The sequence below is a fragment of the Crocuta crocuta genome, unplaced genomic scaffold (genome assembly GCF_008692635.1).
Source record: "Crocuta crocuta isolate KB4526 unplaced genomic scaffold, BGI_CrCroc_1.0 scaffold549, whole genome shotgun sequence".
NCBI classification, from domain to species: domain Eukaryota; kingdom Metazoa; phylum Chordata; class Mammalia; order Carnivora; family Hyaenidae; genus Crocuta; species Crocuta crocuta.
Window position 1 is genome coordinate 282122 of NW_027529169.1, and position 23729 is coordinate 305850.

General features: G+C 40.5%; 2 protein-coding genes across 2 annotated transcripts in view; one reads left to right on the forward strand and one right to left on the reverse strand.

Annotated features, from left to right (window-relative positions):
• Positions 1-20995, reverse strand: part of SARNP (SAP domain containing ribonucleoprotein) — a 52003-nt gene extending 31008 nt beyond the window's left edge. The window contains exons 1-7 of the mRNA XM_077757458.1: positions 20738-20995; positions 8112-8211; positions 6539-6585; positions 6260-6327; positions 2396-2447; positions 1231-1304; positions 772-800 (exon numbers count right to left, since the gene is read on the reverse strand). Of these exons, the coding sequence (XP_077613584.1) occupies positions 772-800; positions 1231-1304; positions 2396-2447; positions 6260-6327; positions 6539-6585; positions 8112-8211; positions 20738-20773 (406 nt within the window). The 5' untranslated portion in view covers positions 20774-20995. The remainder of the gene's footprint in view (positions 1-771; positions 801-1230; positions 1305-2395; positions 2448-6259; positions 6328-6538; positions 6586-8111; positions 8212-20737) is intronic.
• Positions 20996-21087: 92 nt separating this feature from the next.
• ORMDL2 (ORMDL sphingolipid biosynthesis regulator 2) lies at positions 21088-23654 on the forward strand. Its single transcript, XM_077757459.1, has 4 exons — positions 21088-21188; positions 22109-22283; positions 22448-22599; positions 23174-23654. The coding sequence occupies exons 2-4, from the start codon at positions 22110-22112 to the stop codon at positions 23307-23309; spliced, it is 462 nt and encodes a 153-aa protein (XP_077613585.1). The 5' UTR covers positions 21088-21188; position 22109; the 3' UTR covers positions 23310-23654.
• The last annotated feature ends 75 nt before the right edge of the window (positions 23655-23729 follow it).

The window sequence follows — 23729 nt, forward strand, 5'->3', positions numbered from 1 at the left end:
CTCCAACCTTTATTCCTTTTTATATTAAATTTTTTTTAAATTTAAATTTTTAAGTAAACTCCATTTCACATTTGGGGCTTGAAAATACAACTCTGAGATCAAGAGTCACGTGTTCCTCCAACTAAGCCATTCAGGCACTCCCCAACTTTTTTCTATCCATATGTGCCCTTCTATTACCAAAAGGGGAACATACTGCAAATACAGTTTTATAACCTGTTTTCACTTAATATTTTTCTGATATTCTACAATATCATTTTAACATCTGCATAGTCTTCTACTATATACTATGGTACACATTTATTCCAATTCCCTATTGTAAATTACATTGTTCCCAGTTACTGATCACTAAAAATGCTGTCATAATCCTTATGGCTACCTAAGTCTTTAAGCATATCCAAAATTATCTCCTTGTAAATTCCTAGAAGTTAAGATTGTTGAAGTAAAACAATTCTTTTCTCTTTCACCACTCACTGTAGAACACTGGACAGGTACACAATAATTACATGCTGCTTTGAGACACCAGATTAAGTATAGGTAAGATATTAGAAAATGAAACTTCTCTAAAGTGTCCAAGAAGACCAAAACAAATGTTGGCACCTCCTCCTATGCTAAATTGCCTGGGAAGGCTTAAGTATGGTATTCCCTAAAGCAATGAGGTGAATGCTATAACCTCCTAAAGGCTTCTAAAGCTAACAAGTTTGTTTTAATTTGTTGTGACAGAAAAGTAAAAATGTAAAGACAACTTTCTCAGAAGAGTCTCTGTACTCTTACCTTTTGATGGAACTGAAGAAATCCCAAATCTGTAGAAAGAAAAACAAGCTAAATTTTAGGAAGCTGTTCACACTCCTGGTTGTCTGTCTCCGTGTCAAGTGTACATATGGCACTTCTTGCTTGTGATCTCAAGCCTTGCAATCATTAGCTAATTCTAACAACCTCATGAAAGAGGTTCAGTTTACTCTTTTTCTCACCAAGAGCCCAGAGAATAAGCTAAAAGGGAGCCTTATCAAAATTGGGGGGAAGTCGGTTTCTGACTTTTACCTATTATAAAAATCCTGCTTGATAGTAAGACCCAATCTATAGCTACCACATCCAAATCAGCAGAGATGTTCTGAACAGAGACAAAAGAGTATTTCTTTTCAGCAAACCAATAATTATATTTAGAACCTAGGATTATGCCCCTCCACCCTCATACTATCACTATCTCAGATCTAAAAGGCTCGAGACACTCACCTTGCTGCCCGGGCAGCTTTCTTACTCTCCAAGCTCACAGGTACATTGAATCGCTCAGCTCTCTTCTGCATTCTCTAGGTGACAAAAAAACAAAACAAGTAGAAAAGAAAAATTAATTTCTGGTTTCCTTCTTTAAAGAGAAAAGTGTTTAGAAGTGTGTATCTTTAGAACATCAGTATGTTTCATAATGTCTAAGTCGAGAATACTGACAAAGTATATCCTAAAGGATATCAGGTTGTACCCATCCAGGGCTTAACTCAACAGACCTTTCCAGAACGCAAACACAAAAGACTATTATTACACTCATGTCCTCAAAAACAAAAGGAAAGGAATGAAATAAAACCCACATTCTGCACGAAGCCAAGAAGACAAAAGCTGTGTTTGGTTGACCTTTGAAAACGGATCAAAGGAACAGCTTGATTCCAATACTAGTGGTACTTTTTCAGTTAGAAATGAGGCAGCATTGTCCTATGCCATTTCTACTTTTAAGGTACAAAAAAAACAAAAAACAACCAAAAAAAACAAAAACAAAAAAAAACCCCACATATATCTCAACTGGAACCTAACCTCAGAGATCTTGCCATGAAGTCCAGAGACATTTCAGGCTTACCAGCTATCAAGTAGTGACATCTCTTATTTTTCATCTCTTCCAAGGTACAATCCTCCCAAACTCTAATCCTAGTTTGTAAACATCTAAAGAGAGATACCACTAAAGCCTTAGTACTAAATACAAAAAGACTAGGGCTTCAAAGATGACTATGCCAACCCAAGTATTTTCCCACGCAGAGGTGGTAGAAAAATGTATCCATACCAAAATCTATCAATACTGATTTTCTGCGTATGAATCAATTCTTTAAAGTGATGATACAGATAGAATTTAAAAAAAAGGCGCCTGAGTGGCTTAGTTGGTTAGGTGTCCAACTTCAGCTCGGGCCATGATCTCAGAGTTCATGAGTTCAAGCCTCATGTCAGGCTCTGTGCTGATAGCCTAGAGCCTGGAGCCTGCTTTGGATTTCTGTGTCTCCTCTCCCTCTGCCCCTCCTCCACTCATGCTATCTCTCTCTCTAAGATAAATAAACACACAAAAAAATAAATAAATAAATAAATAAGAAAGAGAAAGATATATAGAAAAGACTGCTTTTCTACTAGGGAACAGAATACCTACCTCAGTCTGTGGTATCTCAGATGTAATTTTTACCACTTTCTTCTCTGCTGCCCTGAAAAAGAAACAAATTTTTTTAAGTCAGAAAACTTATTAATATTCTAACCCCAAACCTTAGAATGTATAAGAATTCACCTGATTCAGGTCTTCTATCCCTTATCTCTCCATCATCCCTTAGTCCAAAAAAATATGAAACCCAGGAGAACTTTAGTTTGTTGAACTGCCATCTCTTGATGAGTTCAAATAACAGACTAACCTACTCTCCTAAATAAAGTATTAAAAAATATATCAGAAAAAAGGTCTGGGTAAATATACTGGGTTGAAGGGAAACACTCAAAGAACACTGGAAACCATTTCATTTACTTTTAGGAACTTTATATTTACTTCTGGACTAATGACTATTCCTCCAACCCTCATATAAATGGCAGCTCTCAATTTTCATCACAACAACAATTAAGGAGTGCTCTATAAGCTCTGGTTTCCTTCTTTTACAAATCCCTTATTTCTCCCATGGGGACTGTAGCTCCAGCTGGAACAGTCAAAGTGAGACAAATAAAAATGCCAAAGGGAGTGGGAAGAAAAAAGGGGATGGGGAGTTTGAATTAGGAAAACATCTTAAGTTACTAGTCAAAAGGTTTAAGAGAAAACAAAAGAGGGGGGACCATAGGGGCGGGAGACAAAGTTCGGAAGTATCCAGGATAAATGGAAGGGCATTAACCCTCCACCAAACAACTCCCATAAAACTGTGGGTCATAACCAGTCTCATTAAGGTCCCTCATTTAAAGACATGGGCAGCCTTTGTTCCAATATCCCGGACACTTTTCCCATTTGATGCCCTGAAAGGTAGTAATGGTTTAATGGCATTTTCAGAGGAAGCAATTCTGGAACAGGAACTTACTCTCTCTATCCTTTTGTTGGAGGTCCCTGAACTGACAGATAAGCAATGGGTGCCCCCTGCTGACCATAACTACATCCTACAATATTTAACTCCCCTGTTTAGGGATGGAAAGTGTTGGGGATTGGGGGGGGGGGGATCAAACTAGAAACAGAAGCATATTTTTGGAGAACCTCAAGCCGAAGATGAAGCAAGGGAATCTCCTTTTGAATGTTCAAAGCACCTATAATTGCCCTGAATATCCTTACTTTAAAGAAATTCCTGAATTCTTCCCATTTTCTGGTCATCCATCCTTCCTTCCTTCCATCCATCCTTCCCTCTCTGTCTTGTTCTGGCGGAAAGGGTCACTGAAGTTTAATGTTTTACTTGAAGTCCAATGCCATTAAGAGAGCAGTCCTCTCCACCAACCTCAAGTTAATGACTTTCTTTACATTCCCATCTTGAAGCACAATTACTGCAGTACACCTCGTGGTAGAAAGGGAACCCCAGAGAGGAAGCTTCCTTCTGCTGTGTTCCAACTCCCGCAGGCACAATTAAGCTCAAGCCATAAATACACATCACATTCTGGAACTCATGGGAAATTTCTTCTCTTCATGGAGAAATTTCTCTCCTATTCACAGTCCCTTACAAGACATTCTCCAAACTACGGGGACACAGAACCTTTCTGAACATACTGTAGTCTAACCAAGACTATCCCTCTAAAGAGCAAAATACACATACACTTTCAATTCCCTTGTATAGAAATTCATTAATAACAATCAAAGCCCTCTAAATAAAAAAAAACACATTTTACACATTCTAAGGATAATGGAACTCCTATAAATTTTCAAACTTCATTGTTACCCCACACAAGCCAATTATCACTATATTTACCTCATCTTCCTTCTTATTCTAGAAGTCCCCAAAGCATCAGTACTTTAAAGCTATTTCATGGGGCACGTGGGTGGCTAAGTCAGTTAAGTGTCTGACTCTTGTTTTCAGCTCAGGCCATGATCTCACAGTTTGTGAGTTCAAGCCCCATTTCGGGTTCTGTGCTGACATCACAGAGCCTGCTGGGGATTCTCTCTCTCCCCCTCCCTGACTCGTTCTCTCTCTCTCTCTCTCTCTATCAAAAATAAATAAATAAACTTAAAGCTATTCCATAAGCCATTTCCTTAAGGTAACATATCTAAACACAAAACTCCTATGATGGAAGGTAACTACGTGGCTTTAGAAAGCAGTATTATTAGACAAAAATGCACATCCCCTTGTAGCAAATCTACTGCAAGGAGTTATTCCTAGGGACATATCTGCAGAAGTATAAAAATAGTTACATAAGGATATTCAGCACTGCATTTTTTGCTATTATGAATTATTTAAATTTCCACCAAAAGGAAACTGATGAAATTACTGTTTATCTATAGAATGGAGTACTATTAGCTGCTACAAAGAATAAGGTTCTAAGTTGATGTACTGAATCTGGGTAATAGATAATGGGGGTCTATTATACTATTCTTATAACTTTTGTATATACTAACAATTTCCCATAATAACAAGCTAAAAAAAAGGACCTATCACTTACAAGGATAATTACCCCTATTCCATACAGCTGATGTGAGGATTAAATGGCAATACATGTAAAATGCTTAGGACCCTGCTAATATATACAGTAAAACCTTGGTTTGCAAGCATAATTCATTCTGGAAACATGCTTGTAATCCAAAGCACTAGTATTTCAAAGCGAATTTCAAGAACCCCTGGCTCAGTTGTGATCATGCGACATTCAATGTCACATACGACTCATTGTAGACATTGCTCATTTATCAAGTTAAAATTTATTAGACATGCTTGCTCATCTTGTGGAACACTTGTAGAACAAGTTACAATCCAAGGTTCTACTGTAACTAACATTTAAATAAAAACATATGTAATGATACAAAAAGACCTCCAGATCTGGGGGAAAAAAAAAAATCAAGGAACGCACAATATGCCTAGTGTGTGTATGTAACCGCAAATACACAAACTCTCCATATAAAACATTCTAAGAGAATATACTGAAAATCTCTGGGCAGTCAGACGCGGGTGGGGAAGAGAGGTACATAATTCTCTACTTATACAGTCCTCTACGTATTGTTTGATTTTCACTAGCACATATATGGTCTTTTATAATTAAGTGCATAAATATAGCTATGAGGAACAAAAATGTTAAAAGGGATTCAACTGTTAATAATGTGCTGGAGTAGAAGATGGCCAGACATTCGTGGAAAGAGCCCCCCAAAAAGATGTTTGTGATCAACCTTTTGTTTGTCAGTCTGTTTTATTATCAACCTTGTGGGATAAATAAATCAAGATCCACTTCCCAGTCTAATACTTTGTCCTCCCTCAACTGTAAATCAAAAAAGAAGAGAAAATACAATGTTACCTGAAAGAGATAATCTCTGCTCAGCACCCTCCCTCCTTACAAAATTCCTTACACACAGAGAATCTATATGATTCTCTACATGGATAAAGAATCACCTATTATGGTGCCACCCCAAAGGCCAGAACTAAACTCTGTCTGGGCTTGAAGTCTCCTGGTCCTAATTATCTATTACAAAACCCAGAGAGAAACTACTTTGCTTCACTGGGACCATGTACTTGAAACGAAGTAGACTCTTCTGAAAATGATCTAATGAGAAATGAAAAAGCCAATGAGGGGGTGTGTAGGTAGCTCAGTCAGTTAAGTGTCTGACTCTTGATTTCAGCTCAGGTCATAATCTCATGTTCACCGGACTGAAGAGCACAGAGCCCTGATTGAGATTCTCTCTCCCTCTCTCTCCCTCTGTTCCTTCCTTGCTCACTCTCTCTCTCAAAATAAATAACCTTTAAAAAAAAAAAAAGAAAAGAAAAAGCCAATGGGAATGTATAAAAGGTAAACAGAGTAAAAGACCAAAACCTCTCCAAAACCCAGAACTGTCTGCCCTATACTCAGATTATAAAAAAGGGATAGTTACATATCAACAGTTTTCTCAGGGGGTTCCTCCTCTTTGACAGGCAGTTCTATGGGCTTTGGTTCTTCTTCCTAAAACCAAATGAAACAATGGTTAATATAAATCAACAGTAAATACCTATCAATAAAAGAATTTGAGAACTCAAAAATGAACCAATTTTTCAGACCCTCATTCCCCATCTGTGCTCCCCTAACAAATTAGCATTTGAGCCCTCTAATGATTGATGTTAAGCAATGTGGCCAAGGTAGTAGCCACACTGACTAACCTTACTCTCCAACTCACCTCTGTTTCATCTCCCAGTACATCTTCTTCATTTGCCTCCTCTTCAGCTAAAGAATATTAAAATATTCAGGTCAAGCCCTGCTAAAAGAACCATCTTGATCACTGTACTTAGGCTAAAATTATAACCATTTTGCTTTCCCAAAATAATATTCAATAGAAGGTAGAAATGATGCTCATAAAATCTGTTCCACATGGAGAAGGTAAAACAGTATTCTCTAACATTAATACAAAGTTGAACTTCAGCTGGACTGAAAAACTGTAGTGAAGTCAAACTATAACATTAGTAAAATAAGTAATGGGGGAGAGTATCTTTAAGATTTAGTGGTGGGGAAGGATTTTTGGAAAAAAAACCCTGAAGCAAAAGTAATATATGAAAAATAACAGATTTTCCAAAACTACGGACACCATGGAAAAAGAAACAAGTAACAAGGGAGGTACCTGTGTCTAAAACCAACAAGGGAATAATCACCAGAATATAAAATGTCTGCAAACTAACAAGTGAATCATGGGAACACCAACAGAAAAATGGCAAAGGAAAAGCCAAAAACCCATGAATACAAGAAATGATCAAATATTTTAATACTTAGAGGAATGTATATTGAACCAGCAGATTAGCAAAAATTAAGGCACTTGATAAAATAGTGCCAAGTTTAGGTGTGTGGAGGGGATACAAGAACCCTCACGCACTGATGATGAGTGTAGATTTATAGAGCAATTTTGGAAAACAATTTGGCAATGCTTAATCACATCAAATATACATTTATAAATAGATATTAATTAGCAATCCCATTCCTGGGTATAAACTCTCACACAGAAACAAAAAGGAAAGTGAAAGTAGTCTGGGAGACAATATAGGTGTCTATAACCAAGTGAATTAAAGTAAAATGTGGTGGATTCCATACATGGTAGAGCACTAGGCAGGAATCTGAATTAAAAGACTAGATGACAACATAGCCACAGGCCATACAAGTACGTCTCAAAAGATAGTAATTAGACAAAAATTACATATCAAGCACATTAGAACAGCTGCCAAAGGGAGTTGAGGTAAAAGAAATGAGAATAAAAGGGAGTAAATAAAAATTACTCCAGGGACTTGTACAACCTGGGATGATAATATGCCTTAAATAAAGGTAGTTTTGCTTGTTTTTAAAAAGGTGGAATTATAGAATGTCAGAGCTAGAAAGGACAAGAGATTACCTAGGTTTATGAATTTCAAGGGTGGAAACATTTGTCTCATTTCATAGGTCAGAACAGACACCTAGTCATGTAAATAGTGACTGTTACACCTGTCTTAAGAGGATTCAGAATTCAAATCTTCTAATTTTCAGTCTAATGATACCTGTTTTCCCATATTTCCTTTTAAATCATTTGCTGAAATAAATTTAATGTCTTAAAAAGGGGAGAGGGGTGTATTTATATTATAACAACTGTTTTAGATGATCAAGAATTTTCTTCACAGTTAATTAAGAGCTTACATCACCAACAACCTAAAAGAAAAAAGAAATCTTACATACGTCAGAGCCCAAAAATTAATCCCCTCACTCATATTACTTTGCCTCTACAAAGCACTCACCATGCTCTTCAAGATATGCCTGGAGCCTGTTGATGAGATCTTGCTTTATTCCTTTGGTCTCCAAACCACGAGCAAGACATTCCTGCTTTAGTTCAGCAAGCTGAGAAAAAAAGAATAAAGCTTTTCCTTAGTTAACAGAATGAACATGGTGACTAATAAAAAAAAAAAAAGTACTTCTCATAATAAAGATAAAATGAAAAGTTCAATCCCAAACTATTGCTCCTAAATACACCAAGCCTCCAGATCCATAAAAATGGAACACTTCCCTATAACAATATTCAATATGTAAGAGGACTTTTCTAACAGATGGTGAAGTGTCCTATTTTAATTAAAAAAAAAAAAAGACTCTTTAAGTAGAAAACCTAATTACCTAAAAGCAGATTCTTCTTACTATTATCCCAGATCCTTTACTTCAATCTACTATACACATGCATACAAGCCTGACCACTGAAGTATTAGGTAAATGAGTTAGCTAGTTTAATGTCAACAATGAATCAATCAAAGAATCTATGTCAAAATGGAAAAAATATCTAATGACATGACACAGAGTTCTGTGTTCATGTTTTAAATCAGTAACTTAACATGTAACAGGTATGCTTATCAATTTTGTACACAACAGGAGGAAGGATCAAGAGATTACTGACAGAACTAAGGGGTGAGGAGGGCAGGGAGGAGATCTCTTCAGAGAGAACAACGAGCCAAAAAAATTAGAAGGAACAGGTATACCTGCAATTTATTACATTTCTATTCAAAATTTAAATTGTTCAAAAACCAGATGAGGAAGATCTGACTCAACAGTAACTCAAAGGACACAGACCTCAGAATTTCAGATGATTACAAGTACAAAGAGGGTTAACAGTATGATTTGCTGCCAAAGTAATTCCAGGTTATGGTAACTGAAAAAAAGAATCTATATTATTGATTATTTATTTTATTCTTATTTTAAGAAGTATAATGACATGCTGATCCAAGGAGAAAAAGCAGGAAAAGGAAAGCTCCAGAAATCCTATATGCAGATCACTGCACAAACAGATGTGCACTGAAAGACCAACAAGAAGTCAGAAAGCAGATCCCTACAGAAAAAAGAACTTCACAATTAAGGGAATATGCTGGGCATCTCTAGAAGTCTTCAACCAAAAGAGCTTTTGGGAATGGAGAAGGGAGCTTCTTCCCCCCTACAATGATCAGGCAAGTGGAGCATTCATTAAGTAGGTCAGGCAGGCAGGCAGGGATACTATGTGGAAAATGTCCTACTCAACAAACCAACAGCACTCTCTATTGAGAAACATGGTAGGTAAATCACCCATTAAAAGTGTGGGATGGCTGCACAGCATAACGTGGCTTCTTTTAAAGTCACCTGGATTCAAATTCCAACTTTACCACTTACAGCTGTGTAACCTTGGGTGAATAACTTACCCTCTCTGTGCCTCAGTTTCCTATGAAATGGGGATAATGCAATAGTACCTATACCATAAAGCTGTTAGGAAGATTAAGTCAGTAAATATTTGTAAACCATTTACAATAATGTTTGGCAGCTACTAAGCACTTCTTAAGTGTTACAACACTGGGTAAAGGATTAGACAAAATTAGAATCATTGCTTCTCAGATTTCTGAATTTCACAGATCAGTGTATTTTTAATTAGGCAAACTGATGGGGCTGCCAACTTTTTATAATATTCCAACGAGATGGACTGACACTTTCTTAAAAATCTGGGCTTTCCCACATTGGTACTTTGTTTCTTCATTTTCATTCAACTTCCTGGAGAACAAGGCTTTTGATTTTATAGTTTAAAAAGTTTTGTTAGGGGGCACCTGGGTGGCTTAGTCGGTTGAGCGTCCGACTTTCGCTTAGGTCATGATCTCACGGTTTGTGGGTTCGAGCCCCGCGTCGGGCTCTGTGCTGACTGCCAGCTCAGAGCCTGGAGCCTGTTTCAGTCTGTGACTCCCTCTCTCTGACCCTCCCCTGCTCACGCTCTCTCTCTCCTAGAAATAAATAAACCATTTAAAAAAAATTAAAAAAATTAAAAAATAAAAAGTTTTGTTAGTTCCTTACAAAAGTATTGTTCACTGTAGAGTGGTTTGAAAATTCTGAAAAGTACAGAAGAAAACAAAATGTAAGCCCAGCACTTAGACATCTAACATTTTAAATATATCATTTGTGTGAATGTGTGTTTAGAAGGTGTTGGTTGGTTATTTACAAAGCAAAACTACTTCTTTATTCCTTGTAACCCCCTATCTTCCTCAGAAGCCTCCATCCCCCCCCCTCCCCCATCAGTTTAAGTAATGCTTTTGGTAAATATTCAGGTAATTCAAAAGTTCAACTTTCTGGGGTACCTTGCTGACTCAATTGGTAGAACATGCGACTCTTTTTTAAAAAATTCTTTTAAAGTTTATTCATTTTTTGAGAGATAGAGCATAAGTGGGGGAGGGGCAAAGAGGGAGACCTAGAATCCAAAGCAGGTTCCAGGAACCTACAAACTGTGAGATCATGATCTGAGCCAAAATCTGACCCGAAATCCGACGCTTAACCGACTGAGCAACCCAGGCACCTCCTAGAATATGCAACTCTTAATCCCAGGGTTGTGAGTTCAAGACCCACGTTGGGCATGGAGCCTAGTTTTAAAAAAATATATTAAAATTAGGGGTGCCTGGGTGGCTCAGTCAGTTAAGCGTCTGACTTGGGCTCAAGTCATGATCTCACAGCTCATGAGTTCTAGCCCCGAATCAGGCTCTGTGCTGACAGCTGGGAGCCTAAAGCCTGCTTCAGATTCTGTGTCTCCCTCTCTCTCTCTCTGCCCCTCCCCTACTCACACTCTGTCTTCTCTCTCAAGAATAAACATTAAAGGGGCGCCTGGGTGGCTCAGTCGGTTAAGCCTCCGACTTCGGCTCAGGTCATGATCTCACGGTCCATGGGTTCGAGCCCCGCGTCGGGCTCTGTGCTGACAGCTAGTTCAGAGCCTGGAGCCTGTCTTCAGATTCTATGTCTCCCTCTCTCTCTGACCCTCCCCTGCTCATGCTGTCTCTCTCTCTCAAAAATAAATTAAAAAAAAAAATAAATAAACATTAAAAACAAAATTTAAATTAAAAAAAAAAGTTCAACTTTCTAACAAAGTTGTTCCTCCCTTCTCTTTCCTTCCCTAAATTGTGCCTACAATATAGGCAAGGTTTACAAAAACTCCCAGCTGACAGAGAAATGAACAGTCAGTGATGGTTTCTGCAGAGGATGCAAAAAGACTCAGAGCTGGTATGGTCTGGTCTAGACTTAGAACTTACAGATTGGTACAAATGGTAGCGTAGTGTGGATAGCATCTATCACTGCTGACCACTGGCCCTGCTACTGCCTTTAGTCACTGAAATCTCAGCCCCCACCAGTTCCTAGTACCTAACCCCAGATCTTTGGCTCATTCAGTGGTCTTCTCAGCACCTCCATTTCCTCTTTCTAGTCAAATGAGGTTGTTACATACAGTTTTTACATACTGTGTATTACTTTAGTTATTATAATGTGGGTTCCAAGAATTTCTTTTCACACTTTACATTTTGGTACAATTACATTAGTAGTAGAACAAAAATCTTTTTAAAGACTAAATTAAGATGTAATTTATTAAATCTTACCCATTTTTATATACATTTGATTTTAAATTTTTTTAAAAAACTGTATTAAAAGCAAGGCATATTAAGTTAATTTTATGGTATGTGAATTATATGCCAGTAAGGCTATTTTAAAAAAACAAGTTGGGACGCCTAGGCTGCTTAGTCGCTTGAGTGTCTGACTTCAGCTCAGGTTATGATCTCACAGTTCTTGAGTTCAAGCCCCACATCGGGTTCTGTGCTGAGAGCTCAGAGCCTGGAGCCTGCTTTGCAGTCTGTATCTACCTCTCTCTGCCCTTCCTTGCTGGCACGCTGTCTCGCACTCTGTCTCTCAAAAATAAATAAATATTAAAAAAAAAAAAGAGTCAAGGGGCACTTGGGTGGCTCAGTTGGTTAAGCGTCTGACTTCACCTCAGGTCATGATCTCATGGTCCGTGGGATTTAAGCCCCACATCAGACTCTGTGCTGACAACTCAGAGCCTGGAGCCTGCTTCAGATTCTGTGTCTCCCTCTCTCTCTGCTCCTCCCCTGCTCATACTTTCTCTCTCAAAAATAAATTAAAAAAATTTAAAAAGTCAAAGAACACTGTATACAGGATATTAACATCAATGTAAAAAAATGCAAATACACACCTACACACATACACTCTATACTATACACACACACACACACACACACACACACACAAACACACACCCCGGATGGCTGGATAAGAAATAGATTAAGTTGGGGGGCCTGGGTGGCTCAGTCAGTTAAGCATCCGACTTTGGCTTAGGTCATGATCTCACGGTTCGTGGGTTTGAGCCCCGCGTTGGGCTCCGTTCTGACAGCTAACTCAGAGCCTGGAGCCTGTTTCAGATTCCGTGTCTCCCTCCCTCTCTAACCCTCCCCTGTCTCTCTCTCCCTCTCTCTCTCAGAAATAAATAAAACACTTAAAAAAATTTTTTTTAATAGATTAAGTTAATACTAGTTGAATCTGGGAAGCAGCAGCTTACTGACAACAAATGTAGGAGGGAAACTTTTTACCCTATACACCTTTGTACCTTTAGAATTGTGAACTTGTGCATGAATCACCTACTCAAAACTAACTTCTAAAAATTTTATTTTTCAGTATCAATAAGGTATTTTCCATTCTACCCATCCAACCTAGAGAAAGGACAAATCAATTGCATAATACATTTGACATTAATCATTCACTTCCCTGTGATTTCTTCTAGTTTACATCTTGAATTTTAAATTTTTTTTTTTAATGTTTTATTTATTTCTAGGAGAGAGAGAGAGACAGCGTGAGCAGGGGAGGGTCAGAGAGAGAGGGAGTCACAGACTGAAACAGGCTCCAGGCTCTGAGCTGGCAGTCAGCACAGAGCCCGACGCGGGGCTCGAACCCACGAACCGCGAGATCATGACCCAAGCGAAAGTCGGACGCGTAACCGACTAAGCCACCCCGGCGCCCCTCATCTTGAATTTTAATTCAAATCTTTTTTCATCTGTTATATCTCAATCTAGTTTGTACATTCTTTAAGGACAAAGACATCTTTTATATAATTTACAACATTTCATAGGAACTCAAATTTACTTTTTTTAAATGTTTATTTTTTAGAGAGGGGGTATGAGTAGGGCAGGGACAGACAGAGAGGGGGACAGAGGATCTGAAGTGGGCTCTGTGCTGACAGCAGAGAGCCTGACGCGGGGCTCGAACCCATAAAATTGTGAGATCATGACCCGGGCCGAAGTAGGATGCTTAACCAATTCAGCCACCCAAGGACCCCTCAAATTTATTTTCCAATACTTATGCATGACAGATAAAGCGCTAAGTATACTTTAAAAAAAAAAGTTTTAATGTTTATTTTTGAGAGAAAAAGAGAGAGCACGTGTGAGCAAGCATGAGTGGGGGAGGGGCAGAGAGAGAGGGAGATACAGAATCTGAAGCAGGCTCCAGGTTCCGAGCTGTCGCATAGAGCACAATGCGAACCCAGAACCCACAAACTGTGAGATCATGACCTGAGCTGAAGTCAGATGCTTAACCGACTGAGCCACCCAGGCCCCCCTCCACCACCATAGCGCTAAGTACTTTGAATGTGATTTCCTCACCTAATCCTCACAACAAATCTATGTGATTAGTAGTAAATCCCACTTTATAAACTAAGAAGTTGAGACAATAAAGCTTAAAGAGATTCAATAATTTGCTTACCAATCACATAGCTAAAAAATAGTAGAGCTAAGATGCCAGCTCAGGCTCCTTAAGCTCTATCTTAACTACTAAAATGCTGGCACTGCTCTCATGTACAAGCTCTATCTCCCGCTCCTTTTTAATAGGCTTTTTTTTTTTTTAAGTAGATTACTTTGAGAAAAGAACACGTGCACGTGCAAGTGTGTGGCACAAGCAGGGCAGGGGCAGAGCAAGGGAGAAAGAATCCCAAGCAGGCTCTGCACTATCAGTGAGGAGCCCCTGATGTGGAGCTCAAACTCATGAACCCTGAGATTATGACCTGAGACGAAATTAAGAGTCGGACACTTAACCCACTGAGCCACCCAGGCACCTCTCTCTCTCTCTTTTCCTTGCTAGCTCTTCTTCCATCTAACCTTGTATATCTAACCCTGTAAATATTGACAAATTTTTTTTATAGTTTTTATTTATTTTTGAGACAGAGAGAGACAGAGCATGAGCAGGGGAGGGGCAGAGAGAGAGGGAGACACAGAATCTGAAACAGGCTCCAGTCTCTGAGCTGCCAGCACAAAACCCAATGCGGGGCTCGAACTCACAAGCCATGAGATCATGACCTGAGTTGAAGTTGGACACTTAACCGACTGAGCCACCCAGGCACCCGAAGGTATACTTGATATTCACTAAGACTTCTTTGGCCTTCTTCTCATTCCACTTATATCAAAAGCTTTTTCTTTTTTTAATGTTTATTTATGTTTCAGAGAGAAAGAGCACAAGTGGGAGGGGCGAAGGGTGGGGAGACACAGAATCCAAAGAAGCTCCAAAGCTCTAGGCTCTGAGCTCTCGGCACGAAGCCTGACTCGGGGGCTCAAACTGATAAACTGTGAGATCATGACCTGAGTTAAAGTTGGAAGTTCAACTGACTGAGCCACCCAGGTTCCCATCAAAAGCTTTTTCAACCTCAGAATCCAATCATTGGCAAATCCTGTCAGCTTCACTTTAAAATACAGTAGTCCCCCAGGGAACCTGGGTGGCTCAGAGTCAGGTTAAGTGTCCCGTCTTGATTATGGCTCAGGTCATCTCTCTCTCCCTCTCTCTCTGTTCCTCCCCCCTTCAAAATAAACCAGTAAACATTTAAAAATAAAACAAATACATAGAATAGAATAATATAACATTAGTCCCCCACCTATCCATAGTTTTGCTTTGTGTGATTTCAATTATCCTGGGACAACTATAGTCCAGAAGTACATGATCCTCCTTCTGACATATCATCAGAAGGTCAATAATAGCCCAGCACTATGTCAAAATGCCTGCGTCATTCACCTCACTTCATCTTATTATGTAGGCATTATATCATCTCACATTATCAGGGCGCCTGGGTGGCTCAGTTAGCTAAGCGTCTGACTTTGGCTCAGGTTATGATCTCGCAGTTCGTGGGTTCAAGCCCCCACATAGGGCTCTGTGCTGACAGCTCAGAGCCTGGAGCCTGTTTCGGATTCTGTGTCTCCCTCTCTCTCTGACCCTTCCCTGATCACGCTGTCCCTCTCTCTCTCTCTCTCAGAAATAAATAAAACATTAAAAAAAGTTATCATCTCACATTATCATTCAAAGGGTGAGTATAGTACAATAGGGTATTTTGAGAGAGATCACATTCGTGTAACTTTTATTACAGCATATTATAATTATTCTATTAGTTCCTGTGTTAATCTCTTACTGTGCTTAACTTAAAAATTAAATTTTATGGGGCACTTGGGTGGCTCAGTTGATTAAGCATCCAATCTTGGTTCAGGTTATGATCTCAGGGTTCATGAGTTTGAGCCCCACGTTGGGCCCTGTGCTAACAGTTCAGAGCCTGGAGCCCGCTTTGGATTCTGTGTCTCCCTCTCTCTCTCTGCTCACCCCGACTTGTGTTCTGTCTCTGTCTCCCAAAAATGAGTAAATGTTAAAAAAAATAATAATAAATAATAAAAATTAAACTTTATTATAAGTATGTATTTATAGGAAAAAAATATAATATATATGTTTCCATACATTAGATTTTAGGCAGCTATTGGGGGTCTTGGAACATATACCCTATGAATGGAGGATGGGGAGGGAATACTGCATATCCAGAATCTAACCCTTTCTGGTCTTTCATACAGATTTACTGTAAAAACTCTTAGCCCTTGCACCTCATTATAGTTTACTCTCAACAAAGTATCCAGAGTGATCTTTTAAATCAGGGGAAAAAAACAACAAACATTTAAGTCAGAACATGTCATTTCTCTATTCAAAAATCCCCCATTGGTTCCCTATCTCAAGGGTAAAAGCCAGGGTTCTAATGATCACCTATAACATTCCCTTATAACACTTTGCATAAGACTCACTCCTTCACATCCAAGTCTCTGCTTTGACATCGTCTTCCCATGGAGACTTTCCCTAGTCACCCTATTTAAAATTTTAGTAGCCTTAGTCCCACTGTACTACCTAATCCCTTTACTATTTTTCTCTACAGACCTTATCACTATTTGACATACTATAAATTTTATTTATTGAGCCTTCCGCCAGTAAAATATAAACTCCAGGACAGCAAGAATTTCATCTGCTTTGTTCACTGCTCTATGTCCAGAACCTATGGTAGCTGGCATATGGTAGGCACTCCATAAATATTTTGAATAAGTTCCAAACCTTTCCTATCAGTTCTCAGCTCTTGAACTGGAGACCCACATTTGCAACTGACTATTAGACATCTCCATGTGCAAATCTCAGACACCCTTAAGCCAAAAACTGAACTTATCTTCTCTGTTGCACAAAACTGGCTGCTGCTTCTCCTCTCAACCTAGACTACTCAAACCTTGGATTCATCTTTCATTCCTCCTACATCTAACTGATCTATAAATATTTACAGTTTTATATTCCAAATTTCTTTCAAATTTATTCCCATTCTAATAGCCACTACCTTATTTCAGATCTTACTAAGTTTATTCACTTGACAGTTACTGAACACCTACTCCATCAAGCATTATCTTAGATACAAGGAAATAACCATAAACAAGAGAGAAAGAGTTCTTGCCCACATGAAGTTTACAATCTGGTAAGAAAACAGGACAATCAATGATCATAAACATAATGTTTAACATAAAAGGGCACAGGGTACCAGGCACCTGGGTGGCTCAGTCAGTGGAACATCAAATCTTGATTCATGGTTGTGAGTTCAAGCTGCACATTGGGCATGGAGTCTACTTAAAAAAAAAAAAAAAAGTACAGGGTCCTATGAAAGCATTTAAAAACTGGTTGATCATGTGTGTGGATATGGAGAACTTATCCCACCTAAGGGTTCCTTGGGTAAATGATGTTTGGCTGATATCTGAAGGGAACTAGTCGTTAATTAGTTAATTAGACAAAGGTATGGGGGATGGGAGTGGCAGGAACACTACTGCCAAAAGCATGTATAACAGTTCTGGGTTCAGAGGTAAGGAAAGGCAGTAGTGCAGTGATTAAGAACACAAATCTGGAGACAGGCTACCTGGATTTGAGCCACCACTTATTAGCTGTGCAATCCAGGGGTGAGTTACTCAGTTAATCTCTCTGGGCTTCCATTTTTCTCATTTTGAAATGAAGATAATAGAGGCATTTACCTTATAAGGTTATTGTGAGAATTACATCAGTTAAAGTATGTTGAGTAGCTTTAAACAGACCTTGCAACATAGTATATGCTGAGTGTTAGTAATTAATGAATACAGCCATTCTGAGGAATGAAACTAAATAAAGCCACAGTGGTTGGGATTGTAAGAAACTAAGCTGGGGAGCTGGTAGGAATATAATTAAAAGTTATTTTCTTTTTTTAAGCTTATTTATTTTGAGAGAGGAGAAGGATGCGCATGAGCAGGGGAGGGGAAGAACAGACAGAGGAAGAGAGAATCCCAAGCAGGCTCCATGCTGTCAGTGAAGAGCCCAACACAGGACTCCATCTCACCAACTGTGAGATAATGACCTGAGCTGAAATCAAGAGTCAGACTCTTAACCAACTGAGCCACCCAGACGCCCCTCTAATTAAAAGGTTTTATTTTATTTATTTATTTATTTATTTATTTTATTTTATTTCTAGGAGAGAGAGAGAGAGAGACAGCGTGAGCAGGGGAAGGTCAGAGAGAGAGGGAGTCACAGACTGAAAGAGGCTCCAGGCCCTGAGCTGGCAGTCAGCACAGAGCCCGACGCGGGGCCCGAACCCACGAACCCCGAGATCATGACCTAAGCGAAAGTCGGACGCTTAACCGACTAAGCCACCCAGGCGCCCCTAATTAAAAGGTTTTAAACAGCAGAGTGACTACTATAATAAAATTCTAACTGGTAAAAATCTCTCTCTCTCCAGACCCCATCCTCCATACTGCCAAAAGAACAATGACTGATCTTATCAACTCTTCCTTCCAAGTTTTCAAAGGCTCCTCACCTTCTGCCTTCATAACAAAACCCAAAAACCTTACAGAAGTCAAAAGGTCCTTTTCCATATCACTCCATTCTACCTTTATGATTACACAGTTCACCTGCTTTCCTTTCCAAACTATCTTCAACCACCAACATATATGTGCTTTATGGTTCAATATTACAAATATATCACTGTTCTCAACACTCTGACACTATACACCCTTGTGGTTCTCTCCTCTGCAGTAGTCCCTTTCTTCATCATCGACTATAAATTTGGTACTATTACAATTCAAGGCATTTTCATCTACATTCAGTCTCTTTCCAACCGTGTGAGAATGACTGCCTCTCTACAAAATCTTCAGAACTTTGCTGTTGATGTGGACTTACATATCAATTCAGATAAAATTTTTCCCCTCTTACTTCAAAGCTTGTTTCTTTTCTCTGGGACTCCACACTAAAGCCCCAAATTCTCTTTATAAAACTGGGAGGAGTTTTTATAAGAGATAAAACTCTAAATCAACCCAGAAGTCAGAATCAGTCCATCAAGATCAACAGTGAAACCAAACATTAACTGTCCCGGAAGTCAGAATTAGAGGCATAGGTTCTTAACCAGAGGTCCACGGACTTCTCAGGGCTACAAAGTAGTTTTAGGAAGCCCCTCAAATCGCATGCAAAGTATGTGTACATGCCTTTTTCTGGGGAAAGGGTCCATACCTTTCATCAGAGTTTCAAAGATATCTGTGACCTCCAAAAGGTTAAGAAGTGTTCTAGAGAAAAAGCAAAGACAAGCAAATGTGATTAAAAGAGTGAATCTTTTTTAGGCTGTCAGGAGTGCCTCATGTTCTCTTAGACTACAAAACCTGAAATCAGGTCAGAGGACATTATCCTATCAAAATCAAATTTAACACAGACCTGACAAAACAGATCTCATGGAAAGAATCACTCCATAACCCAACACAAAATCCATAAAGGCAAGTCACAAGGCTGGTGATGTACTCCAGGGATCTCAAAAGTGGAATAAAAAGAAAATATTAAATCTTCTACTCATATTTCCTTTTTATCTCATTCACTCAAAACTTTCTTTTCTGTGCATGTTTTATAACATACATAACATTACGGCAGAACACTATTTAAGTAAGTACACAAATGACAGAGGTGGTTACTCAATTATTTTTACTTGTCATATCAGGAGACCACAAATATGATCTACATATTTCAGTGCCACCAATTTAAGAGCAACTCCGTGATTCACAAAAACCCACTAGTGCGGTTTAGAATCCATGACTAAGAAACCAGTTTTCACAGAAAGGCTAATTAGTGTCAACTAGTACACGTCCTCCATACACTTGTTCTCCTAATGCCTTTTTTTCAGCTCATCAAGCTTTAACGGATCAGTTTTTAGCTTTGGCTAACTAAATCAGCCTGGTTTGTCCAAGGTTCCCAGGATGATGTGACCAAACATGACCAAACACCTGATGGGAAAACTACTTGAGAAATCATAAATGGACAACTAACAAAATAAGATATTCTCTTAATTCACCCTAAAATAACTACTCTTTTCTTCTAGAAAAATAATAATCTCAATGTGTGGAAGCTACCAACATTCCTCAAAGATACGACTTAAAACCGTCCTATGATTGAGAGTGTCACCCAGTGGTGACACCAAGAGATGCAGGGTCCGGGTCCATCCACGACGTGAAATGGGAAGAGACCGAGCTAACCTCGGAAATGCTTTTCCAAAATATTAACAGCTCTAAGTTGTCTCTCTAGTGGTCAAGGGTACGGGTAGGGGGTAAGGCTGCCGGGAGGAGAAGCGTGTGGGAGAATTCGAGAAACTTTTAATCTGACATATCTGGGCCTTTCCTAACCCTTCAGATCTCGAAACCCCTGGCTTCTACGGAGAGGCCTAGCTTCTGAGGCCTCTCTCTCCTCAGGTTTCAAACTTAGCTCCGAAGGCGTGACCCCACCTAAAAAAAAGGAGTGGAAGCATCCTCTGGATCCTGTTTGAGACTTGGATGGGTAGAAAACACAAAGGTGCCATCTGCTAAGCTGGAATCGCAGCTTTGGACAACGGACTGGGAAGCATCAACCTAAGGAAAAAATAGGGGTCCTGGCTCCGGCACGGGGTAAAGAGGAGGGGACCACTGACGTAATGCAGCTCTGACGAGAAACGAGAAGGGAGTATAACAGGTTGAAAGCACTTGCACACCCGGTGGGTAAGTGGCACAGATGAGACAGCGATGAAGAAAGAGCCCAAATAACAAAGATACTCTAAAACCGTGCGGAGAAATGGGAAACTGGGGACGGCGTAGCGGGGACGAAGGGAGGCACAAAAGAAAAGAACTACGGCGGGAGCCAGAAAACGAAGTGGAAAAGCCTGCAAGGTGAACACGTAGGAAGAGACGCAAGCCACCCGGCAGAACTCAGTCCCCAGCAAAGTCCAACTCAGCATTTCCCCGCCTCACGGTACCTTCAGTTTATGGAGCTCCACCGTTTCCGTCGCCATCTTGTTACCCCTCCAGTCCACTAGGCCCCCACCCGCTGCCTCTGCTTCCAGGAGCTCCCGCCTAGGGGCAGACAACCACGGCCGACCAATCGCTGCCACTCTTACTCCCACCTCACACTATCAGCTCTTCCCATTAGTTAATAGCCGACGTCGGTCTCGCTCTACCAGGCAGCTTTCCCCACCTCTCTGAAAAGGTGGGACGGGGACAGGGGCGGGCTCCGCACTTCCCGACCGGCGGAAATGAAGACCAATTGCGCGGCTCCGTTGCAAACTGCCACCCAATGGGTGGAGGCAGCGCTGATTCTGCTATACCAATAGGAAGAGCGCAGCTGGGCGAGGGCGGCTGCTTCCTGGAGACCACAGGTGTGGAAGCGAGCGCCGCGCCTCCAGTCCCACGGGCTTCTGAAGCCAGCAGGTAGGGGCGGCCGGACGACTGGAGAGGGGCGCTGAGGGAAAATGGTCAGGAGCGTAAGGTGGGGGGGAGGAAGGAGACGGAGCGGCGAATTAAATACCGAGAGGAGCTCTGACGGGAGTCCTAAGGACAGCCAATGAACGACAAACGAGAGAGGGAAGCTGGGAGGAGCATGGGGGTGGTTTCAATACCAGGGCTTAAGGAATTTAGGTACAGGAGAGAGACAAGATCTACTTCCCAAACAGGCATCACGTTTAGAGCTAGCACGACTTCAGGGAGCCAGGTTCAGACGCTCAGAGCCGCCCCTGTTATCGGGGATAGGGCTCCGGCTCTCGGGATGCTAAGCTCAGGTCCCTTCCTAGCTCAACCCAAAAGCCATAGGTAAATACTTGGCAGCGCCCAACGCTTAAGAGGAGGGATTGGGATGCTGCCTGCTCACATGCCAAGGGGATGAGAGACGGTACGGGCAAGCCCCAGAGGAAAAGGTGGGGATTAGAAGTAGTTTCATTACCTCACTGTTTTAGTGGTTCCTTGTTTCCCGTGACCCTCTAATAAAATTCTAGTGTCTGTAACCTCATCATGATTCCTTATACACTTCCTCAGGAAAGTGAGATACTTGTTTCCCTGGTTGCTTGAAGTCCCTGCCCCAAGCCTAGGCATATCCCTTCAGGTTACAGTTGAAGTGTAAGGATCCGAGTAAAGATTACTATTAATGTCTTAAAGAGTAGAGAGGACCCGTCTTGCCTTTTAAGTTTTCTTCCCTAAGCGTTCAGTTTTTACTTTGTGTACAATGGGGAAGTTGTTTCATACCCAATAGAGTTCAGGGGATTTGTATTATTCGGGAGACAACTTGGGAGAACAAACTCAAAGAGACGTTGAGAGGAAATTGAGTAGGACCCCTGCCTGATCCCCCACTATGGTAGGATGAATGTAGGGGTGGCACACAGCGAAGTGAATCCCAACACTCGAGTGATGAATAGCCGAGGCATCTGGCTGGCCTACGTCATCTTGGTAGGACTGCTGCATGTGGTTCTACTCAGCATCCCCTTCTTCAGCATTCCTGTTGTCTGGACCCTGACCAACGTCATCCATAACTTGGTGAGCACTAAACCGCACCTTTATACCTTACCAAGGCCTTCCCCAACCAAAACCAGAATCACCAATTATTTGGGGATGTTGGTCTTCCTTTGCGGATCTCTGTGTAATTCCTGGGCTGATTGACCACTTTCTGCCTCCTCACACTGACCCATCCGTCTTCCCAGGCTATGTATGTCTTCTTACATACGGTGAAAGGGACACCCTTTGAGACCCCTGATCAAGGAAAGGCTCGGCTACTGACACACTGGGAACAGATGGACTACGGGCTCCAGTTTACCTCTTCCCGCAAATTCCTCAGCATTTCTCCTATTGTACTGTGAGTCCAGGGGGAGATATGGGAAATGCTCAAAGTGCCAAGTACAAACCCCCACAGGGAGGGACGCTTTAAAATAGCTGACTACTCACTTAAACCCTTTGAAGATATTATGGTATGGTTTAAATCTAGAAGGAGTGGTAAGAAGTGGAAGACAGTAAATAGGTTTTCTTTGCTGTCCCTTTGGTGGTAGGGGAATGGAGAAAGGACTACGAAAACACAAAGTAAAACCAGACGGTTTTACACTTCCAAAGAAATGAATAAATAAGCAGAAATTATACAAATGGTGAAAACTCACTGTGGGGAATGGAAGCAAAGGGACTCTGTCATATAGGCTTCAGGCGTCATTTGCCATGTCTTTAACAATTAAAAAACACTCCAACTAACTTAATCTCCAATTAAAGGTGCTATCTGATTATCTCCCAACAACACTGTTAAAGTAACCAGAATGTTTTCAGATATTTTAGGACTACATGCAATAAAACTGGTCATTTAAAATAGAAGAGAAAGTTACTGGAAACGCATAAATACGGATAGGGAAGGCCAACTTCACTCAACCCATTTCTTCTCTCCACAGCTACCTCCTAGCCAGCTTCTACACCAAGTATGATGCTGCTCACTTCCTCATCAATACAGCCTCATTGCTCAGTGTACTGCTGCCTAAGTTACCCCAGTTCCATGGGGTTCGTCTCTTTGGCATCAACAAATACTGAGGGATGGGGCTGGGGAGGACACTGGACCCAAGGGCTGTAACATCCTTTCCTTCTCCATACTGTCTTCTGTATCTTGAAAGCCTTACAACTATGCAACCTTTCCTAAACTCCCAGGAAGAGAACAGATAGGAAAATGGGGCTCCCTGGGCCCAGCCCTGTATACAGCAGGTTTCTTTGAATCAGGAAAGGTGGGAAAGATATGGGCCAAATCACTCTCTTCCACAGCAGGAAGCCATATTTGGGCAGCTTGTTTGGTGATTAAGTTTTTCCAGATCTTCCACTCCCACTACCTTCCAGCTCTGTTTTTGCTGTATATTTTCCTTATAATAAAGATAATTTTTTTCAGATATGACTACAGTCTGGTCAGCATGAAGGGTAGGGAGATGTCGTCATAAGACTGGGGAAGAAACAAGGAATAGT

Excerpts from the sequence above, each read along its gene's own strand:
- ORMDL2 (XM_077757459.1), top strand. The coding sequence starts at position 22,110 with ATGAATGTAGGGGTGGCACACAGCGAAGTGAATCCCAACACTCGAGTG. Across the intron at positions 22,284-22,447 it reads CCAACGTCATCCATAACTTG|GCTATGTATGTCTTCTTACA; the intron begins GTGAGCACTAAA and ends CCGTCTTCCCAG. Across the intron at positions 22,600-23,173 it reads AGCATTTCTCCTATTGTACT|CTACCTCCTAGCCAGCTTCT; the intron begins GTGAGTCCAGGG and ends TTCTCTCCACAG.